Raw genomic sequence first — 13,817 nt, 5'->3', positions numbered from 1 at the left:
CAGTATAATTTTTTTTTATTATTATGAACTTAATTTTCCAGCCACAAAATGCACATTTGCAAATGATGTGATGGTCCGATCATCTGGCAGTCTCATAGTGTTGTACATTATTGTACTCCCTTTAGGATACCAGAAGCTGTACCATAATAGTTTTCTTACATTTCAGGATGACTTTGCTTCTAACCGGGAGTTCATCACCTTGGTTGTGTACAAGACAGATGGAAAGAAGGTCTACTATCCAAGTAAGTACACTATTTAAGTTACATAAGTATTGGCAGCCTACACTTATTATACCATAATTCAAGGTAAAAGATTAAGGATGAACATTTAGTAAACTTTAACCACTTCTATAAAACAAAAGGCAAAATACAGTTTCTAGTAATTTGACAAATACTCTTTTATCAAAAAACATATGAACTTATTTAAAGTATTTGTTCATGACAAAAGTAATGGCGCTCCTGCTTTAGTACTTTGTGTGTCCTCCTTTTGCTTTTGTTACAGCTTTCAGACATTTAGGATAATTCTTAACCAGTATGTTGCATCTTTTTGGTGAAATCTGGGCCCATTCTCCTTCAATTCAGACAGATTGCATAGATACTGACTAGCTACAGCTTTTTGCAGATCATTCTAAAGCATGTCTATTGAATTGACATCTGGTGGTTGCGAATGCCATTCCAGAACTTTATCTTTTTTGCTTCAAGAATTCCAGAGTTGACTTAGCTGTATGCTTTGGGCCATTGTCATTGTCTGATATCAGCCTACGAGCAGATGGTGTCTTTGTTCTTTGTAGAATGGCTGCTTTAATTTGATCTTCAATTACTTGAATGTCTCTACTCCCTGAACTGCTAAAACATGCCCATATCATGAAAGAACCACCTCTAGTTTAACTGTAGGTACAAGGTTCTGCATTGGAGATTTTACCTTTTTTTTTTTTTTTTCTCAAACATACTGTGGTCCATTTTTGGAGAAAAGTTATATTTAATTGTATTGGACCAGAGAATTTTGTTAAAGAATGCTTCAGATTCCTGTTCATATTCTTTGGCAAATTTTAAACCATTTTGTTTTGTGAATCTTTAAAGATGGTTTGCATGGTGGTCTATGTGCATATAACCCCTCTGTGGAGCTTTTGTAGAGTTCTTTCATGCACTATTATGCCTGTTGCTTCTAAATCTTTCTTTTAAGTCCTTGGCTGTTAGTCTTCTATTTTTTTTTTTAGCTGCTCAGATGATTCTCCTACCTCCTGTACCCATAGTTTTATTCAGACGTCCACTTCTTTCAAGCATTTTAGTTTAATTTTAGGCATGGCAACTTTTCGTGTAGAGAGTTGTATTTAATATACAGCATAGAGCCAGTTAACGCAAGTGACAGTATTGATGAAAACTGTCTGTACTCACCACTGCTGCTGCAAACGAACAGAACAGCTAACAAACAAATAATTGTAATATAAAATGTACAGTGAAAATGCAGATCCATATCTCTGCCAGTAGAAGTTACAACAGTTTCTTAGCTTGTGTGGTGAACTCCACGCAAAGTGCTCCCGTTTCAGGAGAAACAAACTTGATATACTTGATCTTGATATAATCATTTTTGGCTCCAAAATCATTGTCCCTCCTCCATAACGTCGCAATTAATTTATGTATCATTGTCTAAATTTCCCGTTTCTTAGGGGGTAGTGGTCTAACACATCTGAGCACAGTGAGTAGTATTCAGTGTTTAAGTAAAGGGCTTCCTTCCTTGTGGTAGGGACCCCTTTGCTGCTAAAAGATTATTTTTGGCATTTTTTAATGTTTTGTTTTGAAGTGTTCTGGGACTGCTAAGATAGCAGCTTGTGATTGAGTGGTTTTGCAGTTTGTAGATGTACAGGTGATGCAGATACAAAGTTCACGGTTCAAAGCAGTTCTTTATTTTTCTGTTTTCCTGGTTTGCAGCTGTTTAAATAATAATGCTGGCTGTACACAATGATGTGTATTGCCAACATATAAACCACGGGGTTCAGTCCCGAAATAATAATACAAAGAACAACACGGTCACTCCTCCTGATAGTGAGTGCTCTTTGTGTAGGTGTGGTGCAAGGCAAGTATAGTGACAGTTGTGAAGTGTAGTCCTGGCTTGATGCCCACCTGTAGCGACAGCTCCTGATTCGTGTTAGCCATTTTGCAATAACAAACACAGACAGTTTCGACAAACAAACAAAACACTTAACACTGACAATGTGCTTTTCACAGTCCATTTCCTTTCTCTGAACAGATTGCATTGTCACGTCTCCCTTAGTCATGCCCCCTGCAATAGCTAGTTCAGTCACATTTCCTCCACTCCATGAATGACACTTGCGTACTGCATTAGGGCGATGACTTCTGCCATTGTGACTCCGCCCCCTTCCTGGATGACTAGCTTCCGACTGACCCTGGAATGAACTGCCAGACCATCCAGTACGAGGCACACTGTTTCTGTACAGCGCCCTCACAGATCGGGAGGGAGATTGTTGACTAGGATACATTCACTCTCTGTCACTCAGCTCCAAGATCATTTTCTAGCATAGTTACAGGGGGAGCCGGCACAACGAGAATGGCTTCTGTCCTGAAAAGAAGAAAGTTTAGTATGTATTAGAAACACAGGGGACATTGACTATATCCCATCATGAGAGTTTGTAGAAAGAGTCGCTGGGTTTGTCCTCGTTCACCTGCCTGGAACAAGAGAATTCAGCCTGAAAATACTGCAATACCTTGATAGATTTTGGTAGAAATATCAAGAAGTAAAGACAGCCAAAGAATGGAACAGTATCCAAGTTATACCAGTATCACAGCCTGAGGTAAAACTATGTCTGTTTTTTCTGTAACAAAAGTGTTGATGTAAATGACATTATATTGTGGCTAAGCGTGACACTGCAAAGTTCTGAATGAACAGTACCCAGTGCTGGATGTTGAGGGGTTTTGGACGGCAGGCTGGAAGTTCCAGATGAGGCTGAGGAAAGAAGATGGAGAACAATGTGTGCTGCACCACATGCCAAATGGGTTTATGATCGGACCAGACAGCGGTCACTGTGTGTATCCCAGTCAGCCTAAACAGTGCAGAAAGTGCGGCTGCTGTACAGATGTTCAGAATGAGCTGGAGGGGTTAGCGGCACATGTGTGCAGTCTGTTGCTCTCAACACGTTGGGGAAACCAGAAATGTCATAGAAATGTGTTTTCAAGGCTTATAAGAACACCCTGCTTTTAGGGGAAAATAGATACTCAGATGTTCGCCTCAAAAATGCATTAAGCACAACTGGCAATCCACGAGAAAAAGTGGACTGGAAAATACCAGCAACAATTGCGACTGTTAATAACATGCTTTCAAAAGTTCTTAAGGAATTGATGCAATTGTAAGTGTTGCAGCTTTCATACATCTCATAATATTTGAGAACCCTCATTTGCACAATCTCCACCCCCTTTTTGTGAATTTATGCATTTACACTTAAACTGTAAACAGAAACTGCTGCCACAAAGCCGCAAATAGCATTGCGCTTGTTTATTACATTTCACCCAAGACTTCTGACTTGTTTGCAACCACTTTAGTTAATCTACCCCTTTGTGTCTTACAGGTTAAGAGGGGGGACAATTCTACAGTATCTGCACCAGTAAAACACATAGTGCCTGATTCTGCAGCTCTCCAGGTTTCTCATTTAGTTGATTAATGTCCTGCGATAAGCTCTTCCTAATCTCCAAGGGAATACTAATCTTGATTTTCTGACTGGGCCACTGCACAGCTGACATTTATTCCTAGGATAAAAAAGGCTTAAAGTAATTTTTTTTTTCAGGTGACCCTCCACCTTATATTGATGGCATTCGAATAAACAGCCCGCACTACCTTACTAAAATCAAGTTGACGACCGCAGGGACCCATACCTTTTCACTGGTGGTATCTCAGTATGAGAAGCAGAATACTATTCACTATACATTGAGGGTGAGTAAACTGAGCAATGGCTACAGCATACGCAACACTAGCATTCTTAGGGGGAGCATTTCATGAATAATTACAGAGCTGCTGTTTGACATACCGTAAATAAACAGTCTACTACTTAGACTGTGGGACGATTTAATCTACATCTTTGGGATTTTAGGTCTCTGTGAAAGGGGAGTTTGTTCACTGTTATATGAAGCCAGACACAGAACTTGTGCTTCACATGCCACACAGGCACACAGGTTTTATTGTTTGCAGTTTTCAGTGGTAGTTACTAGGTGCCACCACTAGTAATGGTAGTACCTAGTGCAGGGTGAGACAAGGCAGGGACTAACGCCACCGTACCAGCAATGGTAAGGCCATGAGCACGTATACAGAAACATGATTGCAAACAAGTTACAGGGGAAACGGCAACAAAAAAATGCAAAAATAAAAGGCGGCTGAGCTCTACTGCCATTAAAAGGAGGGTCCCACTGTCAGAGTACACTGCGCTACACACCCTCGCTATACTGGCTGAGGATTGGTCCCTGATCACGTAAACTAACCCTAATCCACAAGGAATAAGTCCCAGTTACACACACAGTGAGTCTTTGTTGCACAGTGACAGGGTATCAAATACTTACTGGTTAGTTGTTTAGGTCTCTTGAGCTGAAGTTTTCGTGGTTGCTTTCAGCAGGTTCTTCTTTCTCTCACCTTTTGGCTGAACACAGAAGAACCAGAGTGTGTAGCGTAGCCTCTTATAAATGGTCGGGCCGTGGGCACCCTGGGGGGCCCCCGCCCCCATGGGGTGGGGGAGGGCGCCTCTGTCACAGTCTCTTATCTCATTTGATAGAAATGTGCAAAAAACAATCATTTTACATAGGGAAGTTGTTTTAAAAAGGTAAGAACAGACACAATTGTTAGTAAAATTGCAAAGTAATGATGTAGAACAAAGTATAACATGCATATAAAGTGGCACTGTCTTTTTCTATTTTTTAAATGACGTCCTTAGAAAGCAATGCTAAACTGTAGCATTAAAGTCATGCAATGCAAAAGTGAGGTTTAAATGTTTAAAAGTAATTTAGAAAACTCTGGATGTACAGATCTGACGAAACTATGGTAGAACCGTTATATTTGCTTCTAAACGCATAAACATTTGATTTATTATTAATGTAAATGTACTTACATTTAAACTGATCACTGTCTTATAACAGGTGTACTCCGGATGTAAATTTAACTTTTCGAAGATCCCTACTCCCTACACTCATTACAAGAGGGTAAGTGTTGCAACATTGACAGTAATGTGTGTGTCATTTATATGAGAAAATTATGGCATCTGTGAAGTAATGACAATACATGTAAGGACAGATTTACTGGAATTCATGTCTGTATGTACTTTAAAGGGTTGTCTGAATCACAAAATAAAGCCCAGAAAAAGAAGGTTATGCAAGCTTGGTTAGAAAGAGCTTCATATTTAAAAAAAAACAAACAAAAAAAAAAACCACACAAACACTTTTGCTTTGTTTTCAGAGCAATGGTCAGTGGAAAGGTCACAGTGCTGGTGGCTGTGGGAACTACAAAGAGACCTACAAGCACAACCCGATCTACCAGTTCCAGCTGGAGAAGTCAGGGCCATTGCTGATTGAGCTGCGAGGGTCACGGTGAGGGTGTGAAGTGAAGTACCAGCCCTTGTTTTGTTCCAGAGATAGTCACACTTTCCAATACTGCATGTCCAGTACAGTAGTATCAAAAGGTCACCTGTGAAAAGAGGCATTGATCCTGTTATCTTTTAATAACTTGCTCTCTATCATTCTTTTTTCATTTGGAATGGGTTAGTTAAGGATTCGTTCATTTGGTTTGCTATATTTGTATGAATTATTGCCATGAGGTGAAAGGGTGCATTTTGTTTTTATTTTTTATTTTATTTTTGTTTTGTTTTTTTCTGATTAATACAAACAGATAGACAATACTATAACTACAGCAAGACATCCTAATTTTTTAGTATCTACCACCACTGAGTGTTTTATATTCATCAGTGGCATCCCTGTATATCCCAACTAGATTGACATCATGGCTGCATTTACAACAACTTTCATCAAGCTAAATTCCTATGTTGTTTTCTGGAATGCATTTTTGTGTGTGATAAAAAGGGGTTTGCCCAGAAGAGGGGAGTCCTTTGGCTTGATAAAACAGCGCCCCCTACTAAAAACTGTGTTTTGGTAGGAAATCCACACTACACCCAAGGTTGTTATACCATGTTACAACCTACCTGTGAAGACAGGGGTAAAAAGAAAATGTGAAAGAATGGCAGCGAGCCATCCTGTTTTTTCTATTGTAAACAGGCTCCATGAACAACAGCTCGTATTGAAGGCTTTAGGTGGTGCTGTTGTTCTTGTTTAATATTAACCCTATTGCTCATTCCTGTACTTTTCCTGTAGTTTTTTTTTTTTTTTTAAGTAGGCAAATTCTCAGCATAATAATTGTGAAAGATGATGAAACTTTCTATAATTTTCATAAAACTTAGCCCAGCCACTTGCATTAGGGCAATGTGTGACAAGTTCACCCACTAAAAAGTTAGAAACTGGATGTGGTCTCTTATAAGAAATAAGTAACGACATATGTCAAAACTTCACAGTGGTCCCTATTCACAAAAAGTTCTGTATTAACAAAATGTTTTGTTAAGAACTGTTTTTGATTAATGGAATTAAGTTTCAGTATTTCTATGGCCCTCATTTCAGCAATAAAAAAAATGTAGCCAGTATATAATATCTACTGTTAATATGGTTTGAATTCCCCTTTGCAGGCAGTACAGCGTTGGGTTTGAAGTCATTACTGTCTCCACAGTGGGGGAACCTGGACCTTCAGGCTTTCAAAAGAAAAGCAGCGGAGATTACAGGTACATACATTTCATCTCTGACTCGATCAGATGTGGTAACTCTTCTAACTATTCATTTAAATCTGTAGGTTTGAATAAAATATTTTACAGTAATTAATAGAAAAGTCATAGAAAGCTATGTCATGGGAAGTTCTCCTTTTAACCTTTAACCAGATGTAGCTCTTCTGGTAAAGCACTCGCAAGATAATATGAAAGACTGGATTAATAGGCTTTGGAGATGGACTAAACTGGCGGGAACTTTTTCTTAAACTTGTACATACTGTACAAGAAATGTAGTATAGTGGTTAGTCAATAAAAATAGGAAATACTTGCCACAACACTCTGCCAGTTGGGGGTGGCCTCAGTGCTTCTATATTCAAACCTGAATTAAAGACAATCTGTATAGAAGAAGCATGACATGAAGTTATTGTAGGTAGGTTTGACTGCGTGTGAAGGAACCACACTATTTTAGGTGGTGGGAGGTTTTTTTTTTTGCTTTTACATACCCTTGTTAACCTGGTAAATGATTTGTTAAGTGTGGTTAAATATTGTCGTTGACATCCTTGTACTTTACCTGGTTGACCCTGATTGCCTTCCTCTTAATTTCAGGTGTGGATTTTGCTACATGGAGGTTGATTTTTTACCCGCTGGTGTTTACAACATCATTCCCACCACCTTTCTCCCCAATCAGGAGGGTCCCTTTTTCCTGGACTTCAACAGCACAACGCCACTCCGGGTTTCCCAGCTCCAGTGATGTGGGGTGGGGTGGGGGTGGGGGGAGGACAGTAGCCCAATTCTCAGGATGCACTTGCTCAGAGCCCAAGAGGTCAGGGTTAAAGGTCCAGTGAAAAACTCACAACTGACAAGTATACAGACTTGTTCTTGCATGGGTGGATAGTGCAATATTGGAACAGCTGTAGAGGGATTGACACGGCTGATGGACTCTGTTTACTGTAATTCTCGTGGTCGTATTATTCAACCAAAAAGGATTTGTCAACCATCTGGACCAAGCCTGCATTGGAATATTTACATTTCACTGTACATCACCAAAAACAACCCAAAACAATTCCATTAAGCACACAAAATCTGAGTATTGTTAGTGGTAGCAGAGTATATGCCCTTGATATTTTAGGCGAAGTTCAAAGCTCATTTGTTGTTCATTAATAAGTGCACTTGTTATTTTACACATTGTCCAGGGCTGAAGGGCTTGTATAGTTACGAACAACCAGTAAAGAGAATGCAGGTGTTTTTTTTTGTTTTTTTTAAATTACAACTTCAACAGTATCAGAAAGAGTAGAGCAGTGTTTATTTGTGACATGCTTTGTGTAAGCCTGCAGCCCAGGGAAGAACAGAGGTGCATCTGTCTGTTTTGTGATTTTCAGTTCTCTGCTCTGTGAAAGGCACTAAGTTAAACTGGGATTGGGTGCTAGAGTGTTTGCAGTTCTCCACAGTTAGGTCATTTTTAGTAAATGCCATGTTAAGTTCTGGGGGGAAAAATATGTATGCAGTAAAAATGGACTTTGTATGTCTTACTTGTTTCAGGTATATTAATAGTACAAATACAATTAGATTCTGACTGCCAGTGGCATAGCTAGAAATGGAAATGTGAATGGGCCCCAACTACTGATGTCACAGCAAATCATGTATAATTTAAAACAATGAAACTCCTGAATATCTTGAATAGCACCCCTGTACATCCATTTAACATGTTTCAAGAAGACAAAAAATTGATTTTGCATACATCTGCAGTAAATGTACTTAAAAAAGCCAAACAAGTGGCGTCACCAAGCTCATTTTCCATATTAACCAATTAGTAAATTAAAGTCACTAAATTATTTCCATTGCCTAGATAGTGCACTCTTTCTCTGCACCACGTTTCTGCAGGAAAAAGTGTCTGGGGTTGTTGCTAAATATGGTAATTAGAGTCATAATCCAGAGAATTGCACAGGTCCTTTTCAAACGACAGGAGAGACAGCACATTCAGGAGACTTGTCAGCATCGATGCTTGCACAGCTGTTTTAATCCTGTTCACAGTGGAGAAGAGCCTGTATACTATACAGGTGGTCACTGAGAGCGAGATTAAAACTCTTAAAGGTTGAAAGATTGAAACAGATTAAGGTAGTGAGAGTTACAATACACGTTATTTATATTATTATTTGTTTATTTAGCAGACGCCTTTATCCAAGGCAACTTACACATAAATCGCTCTCTGAAATTGGCGGTTCAAAATTACAAATACTCCTTTATTTCCAGACATAACATGCTCCATCAAAACTGAAGCTGACACACAATTCGGGATCCAGTTGAAGAACTTGAATGCTCTCAGAAATTCCATTCGTTGTCATGTCAGCTGTATCCACAAATCCCACCTCTCTAACTTCTATGTTGTGCATGTATCAAACTGTTTTGACACATCTTGGCATTCATAGCCAAGGATTGCATAATGTACTGGGGACCTGGGGTGTAATTCTTGTTTAATCTTGCACAGAAGTAATGAGGCTGCAGCTTCTAGAAGGTCATTCGTTATATCTGGGCCCAGCATTGTAGTATTTTTAAGAAGCTTTTCAAGTTGACTTTGAATTCCATTCTCATATTTTCTGATCTAGTTTGAAAAGCTCAAGAAAGTTCAATTTTACACAGAACAGCATTAATGTCAAGCATGACATTAATAATATGCTTCTGATTTTAACCTACTAAGCAGATTTTAACTGCATCCTTGTTCAACTGGTTCAAAATATTTCCACGACCTGATAACTGACACTGTTCCTGGTTGTCATATTTAGAGAGTGTGGTTGCATACACTTTGCATGACTCGTGTTTGGAGCAGGTCTGGTGCATATGCTTCCAATCACTAAAGCCACTCTGATGAATCACCCAAATGCAATTTTACAAACACATTTTGCTAAATTCTACATTTTTTGATATGCAATATTCCAGCCATTGCAATCTTGTATACCAGTCTGATGCAATAGTCGCATTCATTTTCACACGTTGTCATTTCCATTGCTGAATACATCAAGGTCGATGAAGATGGTATGTCAGTGGATTTGTTATCTCTCCATTGTCGATTTTATTAAATTACATAGACTAATTTGTTTTCCAATGTTGACTGCAGCACACCTGTTAGATTGTAAGTTTGCTTAAACTATTTACATTTAAAATAAAGTTGGAATATGGATGTGGTTGGGATATTCGTGTTACATGCCTCACAACCTGTCAGTCAAATGCTGCTTACATATAGTTTGTTGTGCGAGAGGAAGACCCCACCTAATGCATCATAATATATTTACTTGATTGCCCAAAGTCTGCTACATATTTTAAAAACAGCCTGTTTTTCCGATACCTGAGATCCCACCTTCAGAAGCATGTTAGTACATTTACATACATTTGGTGTTCACACAGGCTCCTTTGATTTAATTAGGCCCGCCCATGGCTACCAGACTTGGGACAAATATAGTTGTATTTGATATTTTATTTGTAAACTACTATTTCAAATGCTTTTAAATAATAATTGCACAGTCTATTATTTTTTTGCAGAAAACAAATACTGTTTGAAAATATTTAAATATATGTAAGTTATTAGAAAATAATATGTTATATATTCAACTATTCAGTGCAGTGCAGAGTCGAGTCGGCAAAGAGGACTACAGTTAAAAGAAAATATATTTATTACTGAGACTACATGGTGGTTGAGGAGGATTTCATGATTTCCATTACATGAGAGTAGATGTTAAACTTCATGCTGATTTGAACTCAGCTCTCGCCAAGATAAGCACCAACTAAGACACAGCTTTACAGTAAACTAAAGTGCTGCCTCCCTTACGCATGACTCTACTAATGTCATTTCCAGTCGGACTTTGGCGCACTTAAACTCCTCAGAGCAGAGATTGGTAGCTGCAGTATTCCTTTACCATAAAGTCCCACTCTGCTGAGGCAGCGTAGAACTCCCAACCATTTCCTGACATATGAACTGATTAAAGCTTCCAGCTTCTCAACTGTTGTCAAGGAAACCTCATACACAGTCAGTGGCCAAAGCAGTCTTGGCAGTAGACCAAACTGAAAGCACCAGAGTTTGTTTGCCTGGTAAAGCGCTGTTGTCTACGCTCTTCAACCCTTCCACTGCTTGTTGTCTAACTTCTCCCACACAAACTGTGTCCTTTAGATCCCCATCGTACCATCTTCCAAGACTTTTCACTGGCTTCTCGGACACTGTTGGTATTGCCTCATCATTAATGTAGAACATTTTATCTACTACTTTATCTTTTAATTATAGAGATACTCCTTGATTTAGTGGGCTTGAATTGCATTCGTGCCCATTCAATGTTATTGGTTAATTTGCCCAATAACTGATTAGTGCAGGCTACTGTTATAGTCATGGTTGTCATGTCATCCATGTATGCTCGAATTGGTGGTAGTCGCATTCCAGAAGCCAAGCGCTCTCCTCCCACTACCCATTTCGATGCCCTAATAATTACTTCCATTGCCATGGTAAAAGCCAGTGGAGAAATAGTGCATCTTGCCATTATTCCAACTTCTAGGCATTACCATGTAGTGCTGAATTCTGAAGTTGAAAAAGCAAATTGCAAATCTCCAAAGTAGACTTTCACTAAATTTGTTATTATCATCAGTACGCTGAAAAAATCAAATGCTGCCCCTAGAAGTTCATGTAGCACTGAACCATATGCATTAGCCAAATCCAGGAATGTCACATGGAGCTCCTTCCTCTCCTTTTTTGCTGATTGAATTTGTTGCCAGATTACGCTGATGTGTTCTATACATCTTGGGAAACCTGGAATGCATGCTTTTTGTACTGAAGTGTCAATGAAGCAGTTCTTTAATAGGTAGATTTACAATCTCTGAGCAATAATGCTGAAGAAAATCTTGTCTTCTACGTTTAATAGGGAAATAGAATGAAACTGATTGATGCTTGTAGAATCTTTTTCTTTTGGTATAAAGACTCCACCTGCTTGGTGCCATGATCTTGGTACAACCTGTTTTTCCCATGCCACTTTAATCAATTTCCACAGGATTCATAGAACTCCTGAAGCACTCTTGTACACTCTGTTTGGAACTCCATTAGGCCTTGGAGATGATGATGCCCTTGCTTTTTTCACAGCTTGCTCTACTTCTTTCCACTTAGGTGCACAGTCCTCCATTTGGTATTTGGGTGGATTGATAGGTGGGATATCTGAATAGGTGGGATATCTGACATAGGCTCCTGCCTTTTTGAATCTGTATGTGTTTCCTCCAAATATCTCTCCAGCTCAAACTTAGATGATTTTAGTGTGCCATTTTTCTCACTGTTGAATATCTTCTTTACAAATTTGAATGGATCTTTGTAAAAGTTAGTTCTCGCACACACTTTCTTTTCGCTCAGCTCTGCGCAGTGTTACAAGCTTATCTTTTATGACCCTTTAGAACAGATTGAGTCCCTCCTGACTTTGTTCTGCTTTTCTCCATTGCTTCCTCAACTGCCTCCTTTCTCTAACAAAGCGTTCAATCTCCTGCTGCCGTCTAGACTTTCCAGGAATAGTTTGTACTTTTTCCTTCTTTTTCAATTCCAAACCTCTCGCTTCCATATGTGTAGATGATGTTCCAAAATTTATCCAGCTTCTTTTCAACTGTTCCATTTAACCTTTCCAAAGTAAAAGAGATCTGTGTTTACTGTATCCCACGCAGTTTTCTCACAAGCTCTTGGCCATTTAACTCCAGGCTTGTGCCCATTGAGGTTCTTTTCTCTCTTACGCTGGTTCGTCTGACTGGGTTCAAAAGGATCATTAGGTTCATCATTAGTTGTATCCATGCAAGTCCTCCTCATGTCTATGACAGGTGCTGATATCCTGTGAACTGTGGTTTGCTTCCTGTTGCTGGATTTCTTTCGACTGACTTGACTGACTTTGTAAGAAGTACTGATCAACGTGAGGCCCTTGTCCCTTCTCCCTCAAGCATTTCATTCTCCCCTGATGAATCTTCAAACCCCTGACCATTGTCGCCTTGCTCCAGCCGCAGACACAAACCTGGAGTTCCATGTCTTTGGTAACTGCAGATCTTGAACTAGTCTTTTGTGAAGTGCTCTCCATTCTCATATCCGTTTCCATTCCTAAGTCATTAACCGTGTTATCCAACGTTGAGTCATCTTCCGCCCCGGCTCTCGTAGACTCTAGGGTTGTATTTTTCTCTTTAATTTCTTAGAAGCCTTGTGCAGTTGTCTCCAGCATCCTGTTTACCTTTGAAAACATAGAGCTGGATACTGCTAACCAGGACAGCTAACCCTTGCCAGCCCCAATGAGCTCTCTTTCCTCCTGTCAGCTGTCTCTCCATACTGTCACAAGGTCTTTCCCTTGTTGCCAGCTGCACTATTCACAGCAGTCACTGGATGTATCCAGATCTTCATGATTTCCATTACAATTAGGAGCATAATAAATAAACTTGTTCATTTCAATAACTCAGGAATAAATATTATATTGAATATTAAAATGTGTCAAATACAAGGCTAAGTGTGCCTTACCCTTTTCATGTCTTTGCATCCCCAAATGTTTGATTTCATTGTTAATATTTCAACTATTGTCCCTAAAATATTAAAACTTTTAAATTGATTAACAATTAAACAACATATAAAAATAACACAAACCAACTTTTTTTTTTTTTTTTTTTTTTTTTTTGCATTTATTTATAATGGCATGTGCAGGTAAATCTTTCATTAGAGTATAAATTATGTGATTACGTATTGATCCGCTTTCCCAGTAATCAGATATTAATTGAATTGTTTATTTTGCCTTCATTGCAAGTGGTAATTGCACTTGATGAACATTAGAGTTTCAAATGTGTAATCGTTCATTGAACACCCATCTGGCCTAAAGGTCCTGCCAGCAATACTGAACACATGCTCCACTGGCGCTGAGGATGCTGGTACATGGAGGTACCTGTCAGCTAACTTTGACAATGCAGGGTACTGGGGCACATGGCTCTTCCAAAAAGCAAGGGGTCAGACCCTTCTGGCAGACATGAGGCAGACAGGTAGTCT

General features: G+C 39.1%; 1 protein-coding gene across 2 annotated transcripts in view; it reads left to right on the top strand.

The window, feature by feature from the left end:
• Positions 1-9,971, top strand: part of LOC121313002 (calpain-7-like) — a 37,704-nt gene extending 27,733 nt beyond the window's left edge. For both annotated transcript variants that reach the window (XM_041245077.1, XM_041245078.1), the window contains exons 16-21: positions 167-242; positions 3,797-3,942; positions 5,133-5,195; positions 5,449-5,579; positions 6,722-6,814; positions 7,403-9,971. In XM_041245077.1, coding sequence (XP_041101011.1) covers positions 167-242; positions 3,797-3,942; positions 5,133-5,195; positions 5,449-5,579; positions 6,722-6,814; positions 7,403-7,547 — 654 coding nt within the window. In that variant the 3' untranslated portion in view covers positions 7,548-9,971. The remainder of the gene's footprint in view (positions 1-166; positions 243-3,796; positions 3,943-5,132; positions 5,196-5,448; positions 5,580-6,721; positions 6,815-7,402) is intronic.
• Positions 9,972-13,817: the final 3,846 nt, after the last annotated feature.

This window comes from Polyodon spathula, chromosome 3 (assembly GCF_017654505.1).
Source record: "Polyodon spathula isolate WHYD16114869_AA chromosome 3, ASM1765450v1, whole genome shotgun sequence".
Taxonomy (NCBI): domain Eukaryota; kingdom Metazoa; phylum Chordata; class Actinopteri; order Acipenseriformes; family Polyodontidae; genus Polyodon; species Polyodon spathula.
Note: the sequence above shows the minus strand (reverse complement) of the source record. Positions and strands in the feature narration are given on the sequence as shown.